General features: G+C 51.9%; 8 protein-coding genes and 1 non-coding gene across 9 annotated transcripts; 4 read left to right on the top strand and 5 right to left on the bottom strand.

The window, feature by feature from the left end:
• Window positions 1-73: 73 nt before the first annotated feature.
• BDZ99DRAFT_426981 (uncharacterized protein) lies at window positions 74-1,854 on the bottom strand. The gene is made up of 2 exons (XM_033717138.1): window positions 1,436-1,854; window positions 74-1,364 (listed from the first exon to the last, which is right to left on the bottom strand). Coding segments are annotated over exons 1-2 (819 nt in total). The 5' UTR covers window positions 1,437-1,854; the 3' UTR covers window positions 74-546.
• A 1,192-nt stretch (window positions 1,855-3,046) lies between these two features.
• On the bottom strand, window positions 3,047-3,146 carry BDZ99DRAFT_t78. The gene has a single exon. It is a non-coding gene; the product is annotated as a tRNA-Lys (tRNA).
• Window positions 3,147-4,299: 1,153 nt separating this feature from the next.
• Window positions 4,300-9,190, top strand: BDZ99DRAFT_468105 (phospholipid-transporting ATPase). The gene is made up of 5 exons (XM_033721170.1): window positions 4,300-7,342; window positions 7,392-7,695; window positions 7,745-8,331; window positions 8,400-8,480; window positions 8,539-9,190. Exons 1-5 carry the CDS (start codon window positions 4,419-4,421, stop codon window positions 8,708-8,710), a joined length of 4,068 nt encoding a protein of 1,355 aa, XP_033570529.1. The 5' UTR covers window positions 4,300-4,418; the 3' UTR covers window positions 8,711-9,190.
• A 234-nt stretch (window positions 9,191-9,424) lies between these two features.
• On the top strand, window positions 9,425-10,291 carry BDZ99DRAFT_468104 (uncharacterized protein). Its single transcript, XM_033721169.1, has one exon. It carries the CDS (start codon window positions 9,590-9,592, stop codon window positions 10,238-10,240), a length of 651 nt encoding a protein of 216 aa, XP_033570528.1. The 5' UTR covers window positions 9,425-9,589; the 3' UTR covers window positions 10,241-10,291.
• A 231-nt stretch (window positions 10,292-10,522) lies between these two features.
• On the bottom strand, window positions 10,523-12,231 carry BDZ99DRAFT_526485 (uncharacterized protein; the record flags this gene model as incomplete). Its single annotated transcript, XM_033726145.1, has 5 exons — window positions 10,523-10,940; window positions 11,037-11,058; window positions 11,138-11,469; window positions 11,779-11,965; window positions 12,030-12,231. The coding sequence occupies 5 exons, from the start codon at window positions 12,229-12,231 to the stop codon at window positions 10,523-10,525; spliced, it is 1,161 nt and encodes a 386-aa protein (XP_033570527.1).
• A 1,159-nt stretch (window positions 12,232-13,390) lies between these two features.
• BDZ99DRAFT_468103 (uncharacterized protein) lies at window positions 13,391-13,997 on the bottom strand. The gene has a single exon (XM_033721168.1). The coding sequence runs from the start codon at window positions 13,642-13,644 to the stop codon at window positions 13,462-13,464; it is 183 nt and encodes a 60-aa protein (XP_033570526.1). The 5' UTR covers window positions 13,645-13,997; the 3' UTR covers window positions 13,391-13,461.
• A 979-nt stretch (window positions 13,998-14,976) lies between these two features.
• BDZ99DRAFT_576045 (t-complex protein-like protein 1) lies at window positions 14,977-16,826 on the top strand. Its single transcript, XM_033728528.1, has 3 exons — window positions 14,977-15,066; window positions 15,129-15,499; window positions 15,559-16,826. Exons 1-3 carry the CDS (start codon window positions 15,008-15,010, stop codon window positions 16,770-16,772), a joined length of 1,644 nt encoding a protein of 547 aa, XP_033570525.1. The 5' UTR covers window positions 14,977-15,007; the 3' UTR covers window positions 16,773-16,826.
• A 432-nt stretch (window positions 16,827-17,258) lies between these two features.
• Window positions 17,259-19,578, bottom strand: BDZ99DRAFT_453257 (uncharacterized protein; the record flags this gene model as incomplete). The annotated part of the gene is made up of 2 exons (XM_033718322.1): window positions 17,259-19,053; window positions 19,110-19,578. 2 exons carry the CDS (start codon window positions 19,576-19,578, stop codon window positions 17,453-17,455), a joined length of 2,070 nt encoding a protein of 689 aa, XP_033570524.1. The 3' UTR covers window positions 17,259-17,452.
• Window positions 19,579-19,750: 172 nt separating this feature from the next.
• Window positions 19,751-21,662, top strand: BDZ99DRAFT_468101 (uncharacterized protein). The gene is given in 7 exon segments (XM_033721167.1): window positions 19,751-20,015; window positions 20,032-20,033; window positions 20,125-20,134; window positions 20,189-20,239; window positions 20,298-20,953; window positions 21,003-21,350; window positions 21,417-21,662. The coding sequence occupies 7 exon segments, from the start codon at window positions 19,904-19,906 to the stop codon at window positions 21,516-21,518; spliced, it is 1,281 nt and encodes a 426-aa protein (XP_033570523.1). The 5' UTR covers window positions 19,751-19,903; the 3' UTR covers window positions 21,519-21,662.
• Window positions 21,663-22,548: the final 886 nt, after the last annotated feature.

The following is a 22,548-nucleotide window of genomic DNA, read 5'->3' as shown; positions in this document are numbered from 1 at the left end:
GCGTTGAGCCATATACGAGGGGCTGGGAGCTGGGTTGGTCGAGTGGAAGACAGCAAGCTATCCAAATCATATAAAAGAAAGATCCCGAATCCGCTTTTTTGAAACTAAACTAGCTACGATTTGTATCCTAAGGCGTTTTTTGCATTCTGATGCCTGCCCATCCAACCCTTGTCCAATCTGGGTATCCGTACGCCAACAGCCAAAAGTTAATACAACAGAGAAGAAATGGAAAGAAACGAGTCGAAGCAGTTTTCCGTACTCCGGCTATGCGGTCATGATGTCGTGGCGTCGTGAAGTCGTGAATTAGGTGAGAAGGGTTCCAAAATCCAAAGAGATGCGCGAAGCCGTAGGAAATAAGTCGAATCCGACATGGTTATCCATATGCAATCCATCAAGCAGTCTTAACACCGTCGAGTGTTGGGCCTACGCCTGCATATGCCGTCATTTCGAATCTCGGTTTCTCCTCCGCTCGAGGAGCCATGTACGCAATAGCGCACTGGTACAACTGGAGCAAACCAGCAGAATTCTATCGTCCACTTAGGTATCTCAGCGCCTCCTCGCCGGCCCCAGTCGTTGTGTCTGGGACTCCCTCCTGCCCGGCCGACCTCTCCCGTTGGTGGTTACGAATGGTTGTGGCGCTCTAGTAAGATTGTGGTTACCACCCTTCAGCTCCTTCAAGTCGGCATCGTCAATCAGCCGCTTCTGCCAGAGATGCTGGAAGAGGTGAAAGTCCGGGCGACTCGTCTTCAGCGTCTGTCCCAGCTCGTGGTGCCACGCGACATGTTCCATACGCGCATTCCACGCGTCGAGGCCGTTCTCGTACGTGGTCTTGAACTCTTCGCACAACGGGCACCGGACCGACTTAGGTGGCTCTTCTCCCCGGAAGTGTGACGCACAGTGAGTCCGCCATTCCTCCTTGTCTTGTGATATATAAGAACAAGACAGGAACCAAAAGGCGCATTCGTATACGGGACTGCGCAGGTTCGGCCGCAACTCTAGCACGCCGTCGACCTCCTCTAGCAGCTGGAATCCAGACAGCCTACTCGCCAGGCCGGTACTGACAGAAGACTCTGTGGGCGTCGCCTCGGAGTAGAGGAGGGAGGGCGCGTAGGCAGAGGCGGTCGAGGGCAGGTGCAGCTGGGTGCGGGCCATCGAGGAGCCGATGGACTGTGGGTATGGGCTCGTGGTGGTCTGGGGCACGCCCGGGAGTGAATAGTATGCGGCCAAACGATCGTGGATGTCCCTGCTGGGCTGCTGGATCCAGTCGTCGAGTTGCTGGCGGCCTGGGCGGGCTTCAGAATTTGCTTCCAAGTGTTGCAGCACTGCCGTCAGGGACGACGCGGGGTTGTGCCGGCCATGTTCCACTGTGTGGCGCAGTCATCAGCCTCGCTGCAGGAAAATGGCTGAGTGCCAATCAGGTGAGTCGGATTCTTACTCTTTCATATCAATGTCTTGAAGCGCTGTCGTTTCGTTTCGTGGTGTTGTTCTTCGTCTCATATAATTGCGGGGACTTCGGTGCCGCTCCGAGCTTTAGTTTCAGTTTCAGGATGACGACGTCGTTCGAGGAATACTTTCCGACCTTCTTAAGCTTCTGTCGTCTGTCACAAGGAACTACCATCCACCCTCGATTCGACACCTGGCATGCGGCTCTGCGGAAATCACTGGGTGTCGACTGAGGACGTCGTCAAGTGGACACGCTGGGATACCCTCCACAGACCGCATACAGCATGGTGACGGCGTGCTGTCTGCCGGCTTGTCCGAAGCATCAACGTCCCTCTATCCTCTGGAACTCCACTGTCCGATATATTGGCTCCTTTCGCTCTCCTCATTGGTCTTCTCAGTATCCGATTGCGTGAGCTCGCAGCACCTGACGACGTCGTCAGGAGCGGGGAGGACCATTGGCGCGAGCGCTGCACAACCCCAGGAAGCGGGTGCTGCCCGCCATACAGTCACGACCCACACTCCCGGGGTTGCCGACCGCTCTTGCTTGGGGGCCTGGGTGCCGTTTGTATGGGAGTTGGTCGGTGTGGGCATCCATGTCTCCGGGATACCACGGCCGGAAATTCCCCCTTTGCTTTTGCCCATGGACACTTCCTGCAGCCAACCGAGACCTTGACAGCGTGTTCATTGAAACAGGAATCTCTCCTCGCATAGCGGCGGCATTGTCGTTTAGAAGTGACACGTTGTGCGTGGGTCTAGCTGCGACTCAAGGATACTCGTCTTCTGCATGTGCGTTGGTAATGAAATCAATGATGAAGCATAATTCCTTCACGGCTTGGGCGTAAGGGGAACCATCCATTGGAGCATACGTCATTACATATGCTCAGGCTGCTTTGCTTATGTGGCACGCTGATCACGAGGAAGGCTGTCCAGCCTTGCCGGTCAACGTGCCACAAGGGCTTAAAAGAGCGAGCAAGAGACGATCAATCTAAGTCAGCCGACGGAATGCACTCGAGCCAATGATGCCGGTGCTGCTGAAGAGTTGATAATATCAGCCCGAAGCAGCCTCAATTCGCTCGACCCTGTCACTCATTCAGTTTCTTTCAATCCAACTTCACACAAAAGTACGTAGGTAGAAACGCTGTTCACAGGCATGATGTAGAGCATTGCGAACGATAGCCATCAGAGGTGAGTAGTGACGAGCGAAGTGAAGAGGGTGGCGCTTGATCTTATTCATTGCCTCTAGTAGGTATTCCGCCCAGGGGTATGTAAGTATGCTACGTTTAGGTGCAGATCGACTGGCGCCAGCGACTGTAAGATTCTGCAGGAGTGTAAAGGAATACATGTGTATAGGCTGTGAAGTGAGATATAGACGCAAAATATCGGTAGAAACTCGTACACTTCGCGCTTCGCCGCCCAAACAGACCCTACAAAGACGATATACTCATTCGATGACAACATGGGTGCATCCTTATGTTACCCTGGTTGATACCTAGCAAAAAGAAAGGCTGTAGAGCGGATTGCCTCATTATAATAGCGAAGTGATGCTTTGGAAGTGGTTCAAAGACTGCAAAAAATTGGATGATTGGGATTTCATCGGGAATTGAGCCCGATGCGGGGGTCGAACCCGCAACCTTGAGATTGCAATCGCTGCTAACAGAGCTGTGAATAAGAGTCTCACGCTCTACCGATTGAGCTAACCGGGCGAATTTGTGAACATGCAAATTAAGACAAATATATGTCTGGCGCACCAGAGAAGGCATTGCGCTTTTTTCACGATCCACTTACGGTAAGGCTGATTTGCTAACTTTGAGGGGTCTCGTACTTCAGGTGAATTTGATTGGTGCGAACATGTTAGAGCGGGGAGACGTCACCCTTCAGGGTTGACAGTTCCCGAGACCCCCTGTTTCAAGTACTAAAGACGAACAGCTGTCAGAGAAGCGTCTCCTGGATGGCACATTTAACACTTTCTGACTGTGGTTGACTGATCACTCCTTTGTATATGGCTGCATGAGAGCTAGTGGTAGTGTTGGGAACTTCCATGTTTGAGCAGACATGCACGTATTTGCTTGCATTCTTTGTAGACCGGCGCTTACATTTATGCTGTTGGAATGGTCATGGACTTGAAGAAAGATAAAGCTCAATGTAAATGAGTGGCCACGTTCTCTTATTCTACAACTTGAGCCAGAAAAAGCCCAGATTTCCCCTTGCGAGATAAAGAAAATGATGGACTATAAATGCTCACGAAGCTAATTTCATAGTAATGGAACATCCCCTCTGCAATGATACCAAGGCAGGAACAAGACTGAGAGAAAATCACGACTGTCATGGAAGAGCGTCTTCTGTTGGGTTGCGGTTGTGCTTCAGGAGTCCTTCGTATTGCGTTGCTAGCCCGGCGGTGCTGTGAAACCTCACTATTATTAGACACTGTCTTCTGGTACATCTGTATCGTAAAAGAGGGCGGCGACTCTAGTACTGGAGTCTATAAGAGATGTATCTCTAGGTTAGAATAATTATAAGTAATCCAGAATGCTTGATGTTGTTGTGGTAAGGAAGATCACCAGACGAAAGGTTGAAGCGCGCATCCAACGCAGGTCTTGGCTCCGCTCAGCCACTTTGTCAGTCTCCCCGACCTCACCCCAAGTCAGCTTCTATTCCAGCTCCGCATAGCACCTGATTCCCACCGTATTACCCGACCTCACGATCTTTTGAAAGGCGACGAATCCCCCGTGTCTTTGCGCTTTGACCAGCCCTACACAATCCAACAGCTTGTGTCTCGAAAAGCGGCCAAGCTCCGGCCGGGGCTGTGCTGAGAAAACGCTCCCGAATTCGTTCACCACCACGACATCCACCATACGGCGCATACGTACACTCACCGAGACGACTACTATTGTCAGTGCCATAATCTACCTGGATGATTCTGCGGTTTAGGACAGCATTGCACACGGACAAGCTCCCGCTCAAGCTACCTGGCCGCAATGGCCGGTAGGCCTCCTGGTGGACATGCCTCGGGCAATAATGACGACCTCCTACTCGATTTTGGCGACCCGCAACCTACATACTACTCGGGGCAGCGAGCTCCAGCGAATGATGAAGACCTGCTACGAAACTACGACATAAACGACTCCGATATGCACCAACCCACCACTCAACACCGCCCCTCAGAATCTTACGATGATTTTGTTGGAGGAAGACCAGCCGCGGGTCTGCCAGGAGGACCAGGCACGCTGCCTATTAGCTCGACTCCGTACACTACGGGAGGAAGTAGGCTGTATTCACAAACCTCAGATCTCCATAACTATCAGCGGTATTCAGACGTCGACGACATTGATCACGATGATCAATCAGTCCAAGGCTACTACGCCTCTGGAGGGACTACCGACGAGCCCACGCCACGTCTTGTGCGACATGCTTCGGCGCCGAAGAATAGGAATAGCATAATGAGTTTGGGAGGAGGCCTGATGGGTCGGGCCAAACACATGCTTGGACGAAGTCCAGAGTACTCGGAAATGGATTTACCATTGACGGAAACTGGTGCGCGTGAGTCACGAACAGACAGTGGAGGGCTTGATAGTGCAAAATACCCTCCGCCTAAGAGGCGCGGCTCTGGAAAATTCAAGTTCGGATTTGGACGCGGCAAGCCAGACCCTTCGACATTGGGGCCGCGCTTGATACATCTAAACAATCCACCGGCAAATGCTACTAACAAGTACGTCGATAACCACATCTCGACCACCAAGTACAACATCGCTACCTTCCTCCCGAAATTCCTGTACGAGCAGTTCTCAAAATACGCCAACCTTTTCTTCTTATTCACCGCTATTCTACAACAAATTCCTGGTATCTCGCCTACTAAAAGGTACACCACCATTGTTCCCCTCGGCATTGTGCTTCTGGTATCTGCAGTCAAGGAATACATAGAAGATTTTCGCCGCAAGACATCAGACAAATCTTTAAACAATGCCAAGGCGCGAGTGCTGAAGGGATCAAGCTTTGAAGATACTCGATGGATCAATGTTGCTGTTGGAGACATCGTGCGTGTAGAGTCCGAGGAACCATTCCCTGCCGACTTGGTGCTTTTGGCCTCATCGGAGCCCGAGGGACTCTGCTACATCGAGACTGCCAACCTAGACGGAGAGACCAACCTTAAGATCAAGCAAGCTATCCCTGAGACAGCCGATTTGGTGAGCTCTGCGGAGCTTAGCAGATTGGGCGGGAAGATCCGATCGGAGCAGCCCAACAGCAGCCTCTACACCTACGAGGCGACACTGACGGTTCAAGCTGGTGGAGGCGAGAAAGAATTACCTTTGGCACCAGATCAGCTCCTCTTACGAGGTGCTACTCTCCGAAACACGCCTTGGATCCATGGAGTCGTTGTTTTCACCGGCCACGAGACAAAACTCATGAGAAACGCGACGGCCACACCGATCAAGAAGACAAACGTGGAACATACAGTCAATTACCAGATTCTCATGCTTGGAGCTATTTTGGTCACCCTCAGTTTGATCAGTTCCTTCGGCGATTTGGCAATACGACTGAAGCAAAGTGGCCAGCTAGGATACCTTGAGTATGACGGTTTCAACGCTGCGAAGCAGTTCTTCTCTGACATCTTCACGTATTGGGTGCTGTACTCTAACTTGGTTCCAATTTCGCTTTTCGTCACCATCGAGATTGTCAAATATTACCAGGCTTCCCTCATCGATTCTGATCTCGACATCTATTACGACAAAACTGACACCCCGGCCAACTGTCGGACGTCATCGTTGGTGGAAGAGTTGGGGCAGATTGAATACATCTTCTCTGATAAGACAGGCACTCTAACATGCAACATGATGGAGTTCAAACAATCCTCCATAGCCGGGATTCAGTACGCTGACGAAATTCCCGAAGACCGGAGGGCTACCATCGAAGATGGAGTAGAAGTTGGTATCCATGACTTCAAGAGATTGGCAGAAAATCTCAAGAATCACTCTTCGGGCGACATCATTGACCATTTCCTGACTCTACTATCAACTTGTCACACCGTTATCCCAGAGCGAGGCGATGAAAAATCAGGCGCCATCAAATATCAGTCAGCATCTCCTGATGAAGGTGCTCTGGTTGAAGGTGCTGTTCTACTGGGATACAAGTTCATTGCCCGCAAGCCTCGTGCAGTCACTATCCTTGTGGATGGCCGTGAGCTCGAGTATGAGCTTTTGGCAGTCTGTGAATTCAACTCAACCAGGAAACGGATGTCAACAATCTTCCGTTGCCCAGATGGCAAGATCAGATGTTACTGCAAAGGCGCCGACACTGTTATACTAGAGCGCTTAGCTGCGGATAACAATCCATACGTTGAGACTACTCTCCAACATCTCGAAGAATACGCCTCCGAGGGACTCCGAACACTCTGTCTAGCAATGCGCGAAATTCCTGAGCACGAATATCAAGAGTGGCGGCGCGTTTACGATACTGCTCAAACAACTGTCAGCGGAAACCGAGCGGAGGAGCTCGACAAGGCTGCCGAGCTCATCGAGCATGACTTTACTCTTCTCGGAGCAACTGCTATCGAAGACAAGCTGCAAGACGGCGTTCCCGACACAATTCACACTCTCCAAGAGGCTGGTATCAAGGTCTGGGTCCTGACGGGCGATCGCCAAGAAACCGCTATCAACATTGGCATGAGTTGCAAGTTAATCAGCGAAGACATGACTCTATTGATTGTCAATGAGGATAACGCGGAAGCCACCAGGGATAACCTCTCAAAGAAACTCAATGCTATCAAAAGTCAACAGTCAGGGGCTATGGAAAAGGATGTGCTTGCGCTAGTCATTGACGGCAAGTCACTTACTTTTGCCCTAGAGAGGGATATGGAAAAGATGTTCCTGGACCTCGCCGTTATGTGCAAGGCCGTGATATGCTGGTAAGTGATACGATATTGGTTATATCTCCCTTTACTAATCATACTCCAGCCGTGTCTCCCCGCTTCAAAAGGCTTTGGTTGTGAAGCTTGTTAAGCGACATCTGAAAGCTATCTTGCTCGCCATCGGAGACGGTGCCAACGACGTTTCCATGATTCAAGCAGCCCATGTCGGAGTGGGTATCAGTGGAGTGGAAGGTTTACAAGCTGCTCGAAGCGCAGATATCGCCATCGGCCAATTCCGCTACCTGCGTAAACTTCTCCTTGTCCATGGAGCTTGGAGCTACCATCGTGTTAGCAAGGTCATTCTGTATTCTTTCTACAAGAATATCGCCCTATTCATGACTCAGTTCTGGGTATGCACTGCTCATCATTCCCAGCCTCACATCTCTAATCTACGTCTAGTATTCCTTCCAAAACGCCTTCTCCGGTCAAATTATCTTCGAATCCTGGACACTCACTTTCTACAACGTCCTGTTCACAGTCATGCCTCCATTTGTTCTCGGCATCTTCGATCAGTTTGTTAGTGCCCGGCTTCTGGATCGCTATCCCCAGCTTTACCAACTCAGCCAGAAGGGTGTATTCTTCAAGATGCATTCTTTCTGGTCGTGGATCGGCAACGGTTTCTATCACTCTCTCGTTCTCTATTTTGTGTCACAGGCCATTTTTCTTTGGGACGGGCCACAAAGCGACGGCAAGAACGCTGGCCATTGGGTTTGGGGAGCGGCACTCTATACCGCCGCCCTGGGAACTGTACTGGGTAAAGCCGCCTTGATCACTAACATTTGGACAAAGTATACCTTCCTTGCCATTCCGGGAAGTATGGTTGTGTGGATGATCTTCCTTCCGGTTTATGCCACTGTCGCGCCCAAGCTCAATATCTCGCTGGAGTACCAAGGAGTAATTGCTCGGCTGTTCCCCAGCCCTGTGTTCTGGGCCATGATTGTAGTTCTACCAGCTCTGTGTCTTCTCCGGGATTTTGCATGGAAATAGTAAGTGGACCAACCGCACGAAGGCTGACTGTCAAGCCAATGTCGGCCCATTCTAATCTTCATTACAGTGCCAAGCGAATGTATTATCCGCAAGCATACCATCATATTCAAGAAATTCAAAAATTTAACATCCAGGATTATCGGCCAAGGCCAGTCCCTCTATGACTTCATTCATCGTGTTACATCCTTACTGACGTATCATCGCAGAATGGAGCAATTCCAAAAAGCTATTCGCAAAGTCCGCCAAGTTCAGCGCATGCGCAAGCAGCGTGGCTACGCCTTCTCACAGACGGACGAGTCGCAGGCTAGAGTGCTGCAGGCATACGACACAACACGGGAACGTGGGCGTTACGGCGAAATGGCCAGCTCGAGAAAATGAACTGGGTTTTTGGGGTGTTTTATGGGAGCTAGGGCGTTCGAAGGCGCTGCAGGGACCTGTAACGAGGTGTATTGTATAACTCCCCCTCAGCTTTTCTACAGAAGACTATGAGAAAGCGTGTACTTAAGGGCAGCGGGCAAGTCCGACGTTGAAATGGATCAGTTCAAACAGCAACTCTGAGAAATGACCGGGGTTCCGGTGTGGTTTGGTGAAACGGTCGATTAGAGCTTCATTGGCTGTATATTTCTCAACTCGAACGCTAGGCTTCGGAATCCAAAAAATGGTTGCTATCTGGGACGAGCTTTTTATCCGCCACCGTTGCCTTTACTTTTTTAGCACTTCTACCATTAAAGCGGTTCCAAGCTCTCCTAGAGCCTTTGTAAGACTGACGAAATAGGCCTCAAATTATCCATGATTTGATGCTCATCAATGGTCTCTTCCCAAACACATCCAAATGAAAGGCATTTTGCCAAGTCTATACCAAAAGAATACGAAGCCTCGTTTATCCCTAAAGTCCGATGAAAATTTACTAGGACCACATAAACACGAGGGATTCACGTAAATCTTTCCACAATGGTACTACTTTGCTGACTGTAAGTCTAAAAATGGTCCCGCTCTATCCACTAAAAGTCCTTCAGGCAGCTAAGCCGCGTCAGAATCTCTAACTCCGCGCGAACCCTTCGGGGTATATATATGGTCAAAACACGCGACATCAAACGCGCCCACGCATGAATCTGCCCAAATATTATCACGCGGAGCATCTCATTCTTCAATTACGTCTTATTCTCAATATCTCCATCTCATCTTCACAACATACGCCCACACCATCACCCCTCTTAACTCCCCCTCAATCCCAACCAGCCTTCCGCAACCACAAGAATGACCCTCACCGAACTCGCCCTCCTCCGCCTCCTCCCCCCAACCACCTCCACCACCCCATCCCTCCTCTCCGCCCTCTCCCACGCCAAAACGGTCATGGAATCCTACACCCACCACCACTTCCACATGCTCCAGCAAGTCGAAGACCCAGCCTTGATCTACATCCTCGGCGAGTGGGACAGCCTAGCCCAGCATATGGACGGCTTCATCCCTAGCGCCGAGAACCAGGAGTTGCTGAAATCCCTAGACGGGATGGTCGAGGTTGTGTCGCTGGTGCATTATGATGTCCCGCTTACCCAGCTGCCGATTCCCGGGGCTGGAAAGGGGGGAAAGGGGTTGGTTAGTATAGCGCGGCATTTCATCAAGCCTGGGCAGAAGGAGACGTTTGAAGAGACGTTTGAGGCGAATAAGGGGTTGTTGCAGGAGTACGTGGCGCCGGAGGTTTGTGGGTGGGGATGGCGGGTTGATCGGGAGAAGGAGGCAGATGGCCAAGGGGAGAAAGAGGAGTTTGTGCTGTTTTCCCCGTGGGAGAGTGTGGATGCGCATCTAAGGTTTGGGAAGACGGAGGCGTTTAAGCGGTATGCGGGGATTAGGGAGTGGATTGATGGGGCGGATATTAAGCATGCGAGGGTGTTGGAGTTGGGGGGTTGAGGAGGTTTGAGAAGGGAGAGATCGGGTGGGACGGTTTTGAGCAGTGCTGAGATTCTTTGCACGGCTCCTGATGGCGTGGTCTGATACTCGAAAACGACGGCGATGTGAAATGAAGAATTGAAGTTGTTTATGATTGATTAATATTGTTTGTACGTGATAAGTGATATTTCCATGAGATTAGTCTTCCGCTTCATAGCAAGTCGAAAGATTCGGATTTGGTGGCATGGTACCTAGTCGTCAGAAGAGGTTCTTAGGTAGCGGCACATGGCCCATCTCCACCAGCTAGGTAGCTGGGCCCACCGGTCCCAAGCACGTATGACCCAAACCCATTGGGGCACGTAGAAGTGTCTGGAGCCGTATTTGGCGGCGAGCCGAACGAGGCAAAGCAGAAATTGGCTCCCAGGAACGCCCATCCGTTGCAGCCAGGGGTGGTATAGCACAAAGAGCAGCATGCAGGCGCGTCCGGTGTAGCACCACCTGAGCGGAGTTGGCCAGGGGCCAGACTGCAATGCCGGAGATGCCGTACGTAGCTGAAGGGCATGCGGACACAGTCGCGGTGGCTGTAGTTGTCGTCGTCTCAGTGGTTTGTAAGGTAATAGTCTCCGTAACGGCTGAGGTTGTAGTAGCAAACGAGGTGCTGGTCTCCGCGTGGAGATAGACAGATGTGATAGTCGTGTATGCAGTGACTGTCAAAGTAGAACTGGGAAAGGTCAGCAGTTGCTTACGAAGTCTGTTGCCCGGACACTCCATGGAGAAACAGTCCGCACGGAGCTAAGGTAAAATGGGATATGCTAACGTCTCAATAGTTGTCAAGATATCTGGAAAAGGTCAGCATTCGCTCATCGAACATAAAATCTGGCAACTCTGCGAAAAGCCCATAGGACTAAACTCGCTTACCAGTTTGCGCTGTCGTAAGTATTGTGGCTGGAGGCGTGCTCGTTACGAGATGAGTGACAACAGCGGGGACGCTGGTGAAAGTGCGGATGTGCGTTGAAGAGATAGTTTTTGTACGCGTTACGGTTGTGGTCTTTGGCAGTGGCTTGTTGAGGACCTTACACGCGGCCTCAATATCTCTGTGGTTGTGACCGCGGAGGTAGGGGGGGTATTTGATGTCTCTAGGGGCGAATGTCGCAGTCGCACTTGGACCGAACTGTAGGGTCGAGGTGGTTGTGGTCGTGAGAGTTTCGGTAACGGAGCTCGTCTCGGTGGTGTACTCAGTGGCTGTTGAGCTGAGATAAGTTAGACTACGTGATTGAAGATAGAAGCGTAGGATACTTGCGGATCTGCAGTGATAGTAGCGTCCTGCTCTTCCGTGACGGTTGAATCCGCGGACGCAGCCACGGTCACGCTGACTACAGCAGTCAGAGTCGTAGATTCCGTCGAGATCACTTTCAGATGAAATAATTAATTAGTATAGCATTTCCCGGGAGGCCAATACTCTGCACTAGGGCCAACTCTTACCTGTCGCCGTTTGCGTGACAATTGAGGGTGGGCTGGAGGCACCCTTAACAGTTCACACTGTTGTCTTGGGCACACACCTGTTCAAGCAGCTTGTAGTAGCCTTAGACACTACGGCAGTCTTTGTTGCGGTCTTCGTCTTAGTAACCACTGATGCCTTCTCGCCAGCGCAGTACGCTTTGCAGAAACCATAAGCGTTGTTGCGGCGGAGGAGGGCGACGAGTGGGTCTTCGTAGTACCTGTATATCCAAAAGTCAATTGTCCGTTCTAGAAAAGCTCCCAGCTTGTCCAATTGCACTCTTAATCTTTCTTCTAGAAAAAGATTAATTACTTCCATGCCCGGCAAGATTTGGGATGCTGTCCTCCACAAGCTTATGGGTATCCGGATTGATGTACACAACGCTGTAGTCACCCGTGGGAGGGAGATCTCCAAGATCTGCGAAGATCTGCGAAATATCGGACGTATTATTAGATGCGTTAGCGCCCAGGTTCAATAGCGACAGGGTCAACGAAAGGACAGTCCTAGTCCGCATAGTGACTGTGATTACTGAAACAGAAGTAAACGAGTGAGATGTGAACTGAGGTATAAGGAAATCGACAGAAACGTGAGCGAGTGATGAAGCTGTGAAGTGGAAGAATCGCACACAAAACAGGGGAAGCGGAACATTTGTATTCTTCTCAGCGCCTCCATCGTGGTGTGCACGTAGGAATGCCGTTGTGCCTTGTCCCTGTCTACAAAAGCAAGCCGCTATGTGCCTAGGTAGGCCTGCCTTATTTCACTAACGGACATGCTCAATGGAGAGAAGCTACAGTAGTCATCTTGACCGCTTTGAGCGGCCCGCTAGGCTGTCTACGGAGTAAACTCGAAGCTAATTGCAGCCGAACACCAATCGAGGCCGTTTGTCCTAAGGAGACGCTATTAAAGCGTGCGTGTCTTTGCATTCCTGTCCTGGCTTGGCACATTTGGAAGTACGGGACTTGAGCAATGCTGTGATGGATCCAGGGGTAACAGGACAAGGCTTGACGAAGGAGCCGTGGAGTGTTGTAGACTAGACTGGCCACTGAACAAGCTCTGGAGGCCTCCTATGCACGCTGGATGTGAAAAAAGTGGCACACGCATCAAGCACTATGTTTCATGTGTACACCTGTCTGCCACCGCATGGGGTGCTTCAACGAGTTTCCACATAGCCCAAGGCGAAGGGCTTTTATCTCGTCAGATATTGAAAATGCATTGAAGCACCCTAAGCAGTAGTAGACAGGTGTACATACGAGACAGCTTGTTGTAAAATCAAAGTGCCACCTCTTCCGTGCACCGCGCGCTAGGTAAGCCGATGAATTTAACCGACTCCACTATAAATTCAGCCACAAAATGGGCGACGAAGCTGCCACCTCGGCCTTGCCGGAACATCTGAATGACAGAGCGCGGATTTTCTAGACTTCGGGTTAATCTGTAAATAGAATATGAAGCTCACGATTTGCGGGATGCCTTCTATTTCACGTTACATCGCGGAGTTCTGATTCTTGATGGACACTTTTTGGGAATTAGATGATGCCAAAGTGAAACACATACAAACACTTGAGATTGTTCTCGCGTGAGTAACACTTTCCTTACATTGACTTATTATAGAGGGCCCTCTAAACTTCTGCGCAGCGGTAGAAACATGTAAGAATAATTACAAAGCATGCGGAATATCCGACTTTTGTAATGTTCAATATGCGAACCGTCTTAGCATTCTACAATTCAACCACACCCCCAATGAGATTTAGTGATGGATCGTCCTTATCTGCTGTTCGGGTATAGTATCATTACCAGCTAGCAGAACCGTGATTGAAGAAGTAGCGTAGTACGACTGAATACCGTCTGGGGAAACGCCTATGATATTGACAGGATATGCCGACGTCTTCGGAGCGAGAGAAGACAGATTGAAGGCGAACTCGTTGCTCATGGAGTTGACTGTGATATCTGACCAAGGTACTAGCGTCGTGCTGTCTAGAGAATTTGTGATTTGGATTTTCATCGTTGTGAAGGGTACGGCATCGATGCGGCCGGGGATGAAAGTTCTGTTGGAAAACGGATCACCTCGCTGTTCGTAGTTGACCGAGGTGTCCACGATGAATGAGGCCGTTGTTTCGTTCTCATAGTAGAGTTCCTTTCGCGGACGGAGTTCGAGGTTTAGATAGGCCTCTTTTGATGTTGCGGTTGAGGATCTAGAAAGTAGTATCAGGTCGTGGAACTACATTTCACTTTAGGCTTAGAGAGAAATTAGACTCACGAGCGGCGAGAAAGCTGAACATAGGTCTTGCCCGCACTTGGTGGAATACTTAATGCTAATGCGATCTGGAGAGCTCCCAGCACAATAAGAATGCGGCATAAGATACCAACCGCCATGTTGATGTTGGGTGGGTGTAATGAGCAGGTAGAGCGATGTCTGTATGGCGTGGAGTATTTGCAGGCTGCTTCGATCATTTAAATAATTTGGAATCTCCAAGCAGTTGGCCAGTGGCTAACATCATACTGTTGGGGAAGCAAGGTAACCTAGACGGTTCAATTAGATGGTGTGACGAGAGGCACCGTTGCAATTGCCATGCAGGTGCTTTTGTCATACTGAAAGACCATGTTTCTGTGGTTGCAGTCTCAAACAACGTGGACGTGTGCTGCTGATTTGCTGCAAAACAACCGTACCAAATGTTAGCCAGGTGGCTGGACCGGCGTTAGGTCCGATACCAAGCCGGGAACACCGGCATGGCTTTGTAGAACATTGGAGATCGATACACCTTAGAGATTGGACTATTGAAAAGTCGTCAAGTCGGCCAGTATCGAAGAAGACTTCTGGCATCTAGGCAGAGTAGCGAGGATTTTGATAGTATTTGATCGCACTGAAAGGTTGAAAAAGTAGCACAAACAGGGAAGAGATTTCTAGCCTCATCATAGAAGGCGCTATTTATGGCCAAATTGTGTTACAGTAGTAAATAAAGTCGCGAGATAATCAATTGATCTCGGAAGTTGATCCAGAGAAGATATAGGAGGTCATGGTGAGGTTGCGGTGCTTGCGGAGGATGGGTGCATGTTGTACCAGGTAGCATGAAGCTGCAATTAGAAGAGTCTAGATAGGATTTCATATCTTCCTCTTTGGTACACTGGCAGGTATGCGCGTGGAAGTTGAACGACAGGGCAAGGTGTTGAGGTTCGCCTTGCCCGCGCCAAGGCCCAAACTCCATGTCCGATTTTTTTGAGTGGAACGCGATTTGAGCTCGACGCAACGCGACACCAGGCACCACCCCTTCACCCAACTCTACACACCCGCAATCATGTCTCTCGCAATACCCAACGCTCCGAATGCAGGCCTATTCAAGCCGGGCTACCAAAAGTACCGTCTCCCGAAATTCTCCAGCCCCTCCATGTGGTGCACAGCTAAACAGTACCCCACAGCTACGACTCCGAAGATGGCGCCGTTATTCGCAATATCGAGGCCTGCAGAACGATCGCACAGACTGTCCAGACTTCATTAGGGCCGTACGGATGCAACAAGATTGTAATAAACCACCTGCAGAAGATGATCCTGACCTCGGACGCGGCGACGATACTACGGGAGCTTGAGGTGATGCACCCAGCGGCGAAATTGCTCGTAATGGCGAGCCAGCAGCAAGACGCGGAGATGGGCGATGCCACAAACATGGTCATTGTGTTTGCGGGAGAACTGATGAAGAAGGCGGAAGAGCTGATCAGAATGGGCTTGAAGACTAGTGATATCGTGCAAGGGTACGAGAGGGCACAAGAGGAGGCTCTGAAGCAGTTGGAAGGTACGAGCTGAATATTGCTCCTACACGTGACAGCATCAAGATCTAACAAGTCATCACAGATCTCGTTGTTGACAAAGTCGAGGATATAAGATCACAAGAAGAGCTCAGCAAAGCCATCCGAACTGTTGTGGCCGCGAAGCAGTCCGGCAACGAAGACTTCCTCGCGGACCTGGTTGCCGAAGCAATCCTCGCAGTTCTCCCCAAGAACCCCATAAATTTCAACGTCGACAATGTGCGGGTGGTCAAGATTATGGGTGGCAGCCTTGAGCAGAGCAGGGTCGTCAAGGGGATGGTCTTCGCCCGCGAGCCAGAAGGCAGCATCAAGAAGGCACAGAGGGCGAAGGTGGGAGTGTACTCATGTCCGATCGATATTAGCCAGACGGAAACCAAAGGAACCGTTCTTCTACACAACGCCAAGGAGATGCTGGACTTCACCAAGGGCGAGGAACACCAAATCGAGAACATTATCAAGGAGCTCCACGATTCCGGCCTCCGCGTCGTCGTTGCCGGGTCCACCATCGGCGAACTTGCCATGCACTACCTCAATCGCTACAACATCCTCGTCATCAAGATCCTCTCCAAATTCGAACTCCGCAGACTCTGCCGCGTTGTCGGTGCCACGCCGCTTGCTCGGCTGGGCGCGCCTATGCCGGATGAAATGGGCACAGTCGATGTTGTTGAGACGTTAGAGATTGGCGGTGACCGCGTTACCGTATTCCGACAAGAGAATGAAACCACCAGGACTGCAACCCTCGTGCTCCGCGGCGCCACTCAGAACCATCTTGACGACGTCGAACGTGCAGTAGATGACGGTGTCAATGTCGTGAAAGCGATCACTCGCGATCCCCGCCTCGTCCCAGGAGCCGGTGCAACTGAAATGCAGCTCATCGAGCGCATCACCAACGTTGCCGAGAAGACTCCAGGTCTCTCCCAGTACTCCATCAAGAAGTTTGGCGAAGCATTCGAAGTCATCCCCCGCACGTTAGCAGAAAGCGCCGGCCTAGATGCGACCGAGGTGCTAAGCAGGTTGTACACCGCACATGCCGCTCACAAAGGCGCGTCGATGGGTATCGATATCGAGAACGAAGACAAGACGGGTACCCTTGATGCCACAGAGGAGGGTATTTTGGACCTGTACATCACGAAGAGCTGGGCGATCAAGCTGGCGACCGAGGCGGCTAGGACGGTGTTGAGTGTGGATCAGATCATTGTGGCCCGGCAAGCGGGAGGCCCGAAAATGCCCCAAAACAACCCCAACTGGGATGAGGACTGATCGCTGCGACTTGAGCAGGCAGGCATTGTAGAAAATCCGTAGATAATGAAGACTCTATGAACTTTGACAAGCCTTTAGAAGATTTCAATGTGATATGAATGCTGAACGTCTTCGTTTCTAAGGCGACATACTTGCTTAGGTATGTGGAAGCTATGTTTATCCACCTGTAGCTTATTTATGTTGCAGGCTATTAAGGTCGAAGCTTATTTAGTTCGAAGCTTTTTTAGCTCTCGGCTCTCAACACTTTGCAGGCTTTCGGGCCAAGACTTGCCCGAAGAGGTGACGCAGGGGGGCTGTTTCATGGACCCTTGTCGTGGGCGGTTTGTGCAAGTTTTCTGCACGTATGAGCGATGAAATGGGAAAGCATTATTGTGCTATAGAAGTGATGATTTCGTTGGGCTCATGCTGCGAATTCCGAAGCTCGTGGTGCTCTAAAGAGGCAAGACGAGCATCAGCATAAGCTGAGGGACAGAATACTAATTGAAGAGTGGAACAAGTCATTGTACATCGGATATCTAGCAATATGTATCTGCAACACCCAAGCTCCTTATGCTAACAACGATCTTATTGTACAAGCCAATTGTGTGGTTCACGTTGGGTAAATTATATGCACCCTTTTTTGACGCCACAAATGCCTAGATGTACCACTCCGCGATATGTTACAGCCATGGAAGTGGGTTTCAATCCCCTAGAGGCTTTCTCCGAGCTTTCATGCTCTTCATGCTCGGCCTCGGTCTCACCTTTCTCTCGTTCCGCCCCTTGACCCTCGGTCCTCCCAGCACCGATGCGCTCATCGGCCGGCGAACGTCCACGAATCTGCCTTCTGGACTGAACACTTCGACTTCCGGGACTTCGATGTCTAGTTCCTCTGTGACACCATCTTCTCCCTCTTGGCTGCCACCCAGCAGTGCGCTCCTATCCATCTTAGATTTCCGGACTTGAGCAACCAGCTCCACCCATCCGGACCCTTCGATCAGAATATCCGCCGAGTAGACTGTAAAAGGCAGCTGGTCCGCCTTCATTTTTCCAGCCGACTTCGATGTCAACGGGCCTGTTTGTTTCTTGGTGACATCCCACTTAAGCTTGAACACTCCCGCAGATTTTATCTTCTCCCCTATCCCAGATTTCGCAATGCTAGGGACGCCTGACTCACGCGTCTGGGTTTGCATTCCCTCCGCCTTCTCCGTGCTGGTCACGTGAGGGTCGATAGGCACGAAGGGGTGCGCGATGAAGACGAGGTCCGGTGTCTTGGGCGTGATACGGATGAGGCCGCCGAGAAGTAGCGACTGGCCTGGCTTAAGTATATGCTTTTGCGCGGTAATGCGATGGTTCATGACGAGGTCGAGGCGGTGTTCTGGGCGAACGTAGGACTCAAGGTCTGAGCGGGCGAGGCCGGGGAGGTCGATGAGCTCGCCGCGACCGTTGCCGAAGGGGACGCGGATGGGCGAGGCGGTGGTGCCGGGGAGGGAGGAAATGATGGGCATGACTGGGAATGCGGTTTCGATTTGGGGTGGGGGGAGGAGGGCTTCGTCGTCTTGGAGTGCGGCCTCTGCTTCTTCTCTGGCCTTCTCTGCTGGATCTATTTTTGCTTCTTCGTCTTCTTGTACTAGTTGTTCTTGGATTGCCATAAGTTCGTCGACTGATTGCGCGGCCTCTTCCATCCTCGCACGTTCCTCGGCGGAGCGGATTCTGCGGACGTTCATGTCAAGGCCTCCTCTTCCCTTTGGGTATACGACTTCGAACAGATTGCTTTTGCCAACGTTGACCTTGCCGACCATCCAGCCGCCACCTCCCCGATCCCATATGTCTGCTTTGACCTCTTTCGTCCACCATCCTCGCTTCGCGCTCACGAGACGGACATTTCCTAGGCGGAATCTTTTCCCAGATCGGCCCAAGGCGTCTCTTAACACCTCCTGTACGTATGGCATCAACTTATCCACCTGCTCTTTCAACGGCGCCAATAAATCAGACCGTGTGATGATAAAGCTGACCTCTGCCACACGGTCGCCGCTCTGCCATCTGGTGTGTTTCGAGCGTCGATTCTGGGTCCGTAATTGCGGAATCTGTAGGGCTGCTTGTAACTTGGGAATAATAGACATGGGGAAGTCGGCCGCATCGATGACATGGTAGATGTGGTTGTGCCTGTGCGGGGACTCGGCAATGGTGTCGCTGATGGCGTCGATTGAGGGGTGGAAAATGGAGGTCCCCGCATGGTGATGTATTAGGTTGTGACATCGATCGCATACGGGTGTAGAGGGTGCAGTCTTCTCTGGAGTAGATGCTAGATAGCGCGTGGTCAGCGATGGAAGATGGAAGCGGCAAAGGGGAGGATTGTACTTAGAACGTCCTTGTTCAGTCCAAGTTCACCGAGCACATTCTGGTCCACTCCTCTGATTGCTCTCGTAAATATGTCCTCCTCTACAGCATCCTGGCTGTTCTTGTCATAGTTGATGTATGCCCGTACGGCCCCTCTTTGCAACGAGAAGAAGCCTGCTTCATTCTGCTCGATGGTCTGGGTCGGGGCTCCGCATCCAGGGCAGCACAGTGGAAGCGGACGTTTCGCGGGTGCTGCCACAGCGTTTTCCTGAGCCGGCGGAGGCGAGGGGGTAGTAATAGCGGCTTCTGGTCGGCGTCGTCGAGAAGAGTTGGAAAATTTGGCATTTTGAGGGCTGCTCCCCTGGCGACATAACGACGGCCGCGCAGGGGTACTCAGAAGAGCTGGACAGAGAAAGAGAGGGATCGAGACATGCGGCACAGTCGCATCTCGTTGCAGAAGCTTGCTGGCCTGGCGCAGAGCTGGGCGCATTGCGTGGTGGTGATGGTTCAAGATTCACAGCCAGTCGCGGCTCTGGCAGACGCGACGAAATAATTTCTGAATCAGATTCCGCTGCAATTCCGCGCGCTCGGTGCAAAGGCGCCGACCCGGGTTACTTTAGGGCGGTGTGTATCCAGCTGTCCCACTGCAAGCTTAAACTCCCTCAACAACCGCTCCACCGGCCGCACTAACGCCGTTTCTCAGGCCATTCTCCCGGAAACTAGGAAAGAAGACGCACATAAGTCATCTTCTACAGAATATCCCCCACCCGCTTCACCTTTGAATAACCCTACCTGCCTCTCCTCACATCGTCACCATGCTCGCTACCTCGAGAAGCGCTGTGCGCCGAGCTGCCTCGAAGCAGTACTCGCTCAAGAATGGGGCAAGAGCGGCCTCGGCGTGGTCCAATGTCCCCCAAGGGCCTCCTGTGAGTGCAGCACAGTAATTGCTGTAAATTGGTACTAATTGCGATTCTAGGATGTATGTAACCTCTAACAAGTTTTCTGAGCTTCTACTCACCACAATTCTGCGTGACAGGCCATTCTTGGTGAGCATGAGAGGCTTTTTTCGTGGCGCACCGAATTTTACTAACAAGCACCAGGTATCACCGAAGCATTCAAGGCCGACAGCAACCCAGAGAAGATCAATTTGGGTACCGTTCCCGCAGAGTTGATGTTATGACGCAGAGGGGACCCCACTGACAGCGGCAGGCGTTGGTGCATACCGAGATGACAAGGGCAAGCCATTCGTCCTGCCATCGGTGCGGTCTGCGGAGCAGAAGATCGTCGACTCCTCGCTGGACAAGGAGTACGCAGGCATTACTGGTGTCCCAGCGTTCGCAAAAGCTGCGGCCCTCCTCGCATACGGACCCGACTCTGCAGCCATTAAGGAGGACCGCGTGGCCATCACACAGTCCATTTCCGGTACTGGAGCTCTCCGGATAGGTGGTGCGTTCCTCGAGCGCTTCTACCCTGGCTCCAAGACCATCTACATCCCGAATCCCAGCTGGGCCAACCACACTGCTGTCTTCAAGGACTCGGGGCTGAAGGTGGAGAAGTACCGCTACTACAACAAGGACACCATTGGCCTCGACTTCGATGGCTTCGTTGCCGACATCAAGGCCATGCCCAAGGGCAGCATCATCCTCCTCCACGCCTGCGCCCACAACCCCACTGGCGTTGACCCTACCGACGAGCAATGGGTGGCCATCGCAGAGGCAGTAAAGGAGGGCGGCCACTTCCCGTTCTTCGACATGGCCTACCAAGGCTTCGCCAGCGGTGACACCAACAAGGACGCATTCGCCCTGAGACACTTCATCAAGGAAGGTCTCCACCCCGTTCTCGCGCAGAGCTTTGCAAAGAACATGGTAAGTGTGCGACAGGACGTGATTTCTGCTTTGACTGACCTCGAAAAAGGGCTTGTACGGTGAGCGCGTCGGAGCTTTCTCAGTTGTATGTGGGTCTGCCGAGGAGAAGAAGCGAGTGGATTCCCAGCTCAAGATTCTCGTGCGACCACTCTACTCCAACCCGCCGGTCCACGGCGCCCGCATCGCATCATCAATCTTGAACGACGAGGAGCTGAACAGGCAATGGCTGGGCGAGGTTAAGGACATGGCGGACCGCATCATTACGATGCGCGCGCTGCTGAAGGACAACCTCGAGAAGCTGGGGAGCAAGCGCGACTGGAGTCACATCACGTCACAGATTGGCATGTTCGCATTCACGGGGCTGAAGCCCGAGCAGATGGATGTGCTCGCCAAAGAGGTAAGCTTCCTGATCCGCTACGCTTAACGCAATTGAAACAGGAGAAGCTGACAAGCACTACTATAGCACTCCGTATATGCCACTAGGGACGGAAGAATCTCCGTAGCGGGCATTACGACTGGCAACGTCAAGCGGTTGGCCGAGGCGATCTACAAGGTTACCGGTTGATCTAGGGAAGAATGGTTTGCATTCTCACCGCTTCTTTGCATATGGGACTATTAGAGAGGTGAACTGTACTTTACTGTAGAGCATGGTGAAGTTACTTCCTGGTAGGATACAAAATCAACCGTCATCTTCCCTCTATGTCTCGATCATCTTTACCTTGGTGGTGCGGGAAGGCAATGCTCCACGCTGCTCTCTCCTCTATCCATCTGATGAGGGCGGCTTGTCGGGGTGCTGTTCGGGTGGTCGTGGTCACATCGTTCGCTTAGGCGCTGTCCATTCATCTGCACGCACTACCACTACCTCTGTACGACTGGCGCACATCTTCAGGGTCCAGTCGCGGTGCCGATCCCGCGAAAGGATGCTTGGCCGGGTGCCCCTCACGGTACGGTATGAGGTACGAACGGCACAATTGTTCCGATGCCATCCGCCTTTTTTGGAGAGGGCGTCGATCGCTGCTCAATGGGGCCTGCCAACACCTGCCCTTCAGCACCCTGGTCTTACTTAACGATTTGGTATTCCTAGGTTGTCCATCCGTGGTGGGTAAGTGCTGTGGAGTTGCTTTTGGCAGATCATCAGGCCACGCTTGACGCTACTGGGTGAAGCGAAGAGGTCGAGGCGGAAGGGTTGAAGAAGTCTCCTTCAGTCAGTGGAGGAGATGCTCAGCAAATCTTTGATCGGCGGGCGAGTACAAGTACAAGTAGGCTACTTTCTTTTCTTTTCTACTCTACAGCGTCCAGGGCCATGCTTCACGCCGCGCCCAGTCGCGTCCTCCCCACCAGGCCTCGGAGCTGCACTTGAGCCGGAATGCATGGACGGCGGCCTGCGAGGGGCTCTCAGCGTCGTCGACTGCTGGGAGGGCCCGCGCCGGATTCGGGGCGCGCCGGTGGCTTGGAGACACCCGGTAGTCCGCCTGACGTCTCGGTCGTCTGTCTGGTCCAGGGTCGACGGCGTGGATCCCCTCCACGATGGCTACATCAAGTCGGGCATCCGTTGGCAGAGCCCAAGGGTCCGTGGTGTCGTGGGGTTCGCGGCT

This window comes from Mytilinidion resinicola (assembly GCF_010093595.1).
Source record: "Mytilinidion resinicola strain CBS 304.34 unplaced genomic scaffold BDZ99scaffold_26, whole genome shotgun sequence".
NCBI lineage: Eukaryota > Fungi > Ascomycota > Dothideomycetes > Mytilinidiales > Mytilinidiaceae > Mytilinidion > Mytilinidion resinicola.
This window is presented reverse-complemented; position numbering and strand designations above follow the sequence as displayed.

Coding starts and splice junctions, on each gene's coding strand:
- BDZ99DRAFT_468104 (XM_033721169.1), top strand. CDS start 9,590: ATGACCCTCACCGAACTCGCCCTCCTCCGCCTCCTCCCCCCAACCACC.
- BDZ99DRAFT_576045 (XM_033728528.1), top strand. CDS start 15,008: ATGTCTCTCGCAATACCCAACGCTCCGAATGCAGGCCTATTCAAGCCG. Junction 15,067..15,128: donor TTCAAGCCGGGCTACCAAAA/GTACCGTCTCCC, acceptor AGTACCCCACAG/CTACGACTCCGAAGATGGCG. Junction 15,500..15,558: donor GGCTCTGAAGCAGTTGGAAG/GTACGAGCTGAA, acceptor AAGTCATCACAG/ATCTCGTTGTTGACAAAGTC.
- BDZ99DRAFT_468101 (XM_033721167.1), top strand. CDS start 19,904: ATGCTCGCTACCTCGAGAAGCGCTGTGCGCCGAGCTGCCTCGAAGCAG. Junction 20,240..20,297: donor CCCAGAGAAGATCAATTTGG/GTACCGTTCCCG, acceptor TGACAGCGGCAG/GCGTTGGTGCATACCGAGAT. Junction 21,351..21,416: donor TGGATGTGCTCGCCAAAGAG/GTAAGCTTCCTG, acceptor GCACTACTATAG/CACTCCGTATATGCCACTAG.
- BDZ99DRAFT_468103 (XM_033721168.1), bottom strand. CDS start 13,644: ATGAGCAACGAGTTCGCCTTCAATCTGTCTTCTCTCGCTCCGAAGACG.
- BDZ99DRAFT_468105 (XM_033721170.1), top strand. CDS start 4,419: ATGGCCGGTAGGCCTCCTGGTGGACATGCCTCGGGCAATAATGACGAC. Junction 7,696..7,744: donor TATTCATGACTCAGTTCTGG/GTATGCACTGCT, acceptor ATCTACGTCTAG/TATTCCTTCCAAAACGCCTT. Junction 8,481..8,538: donor ATCCAGGATTATCGGCCAAG/GCCAGTCCCTCT, acceptor GTATCATCGCAG/AATGGAGCAATTCCAAAAAG.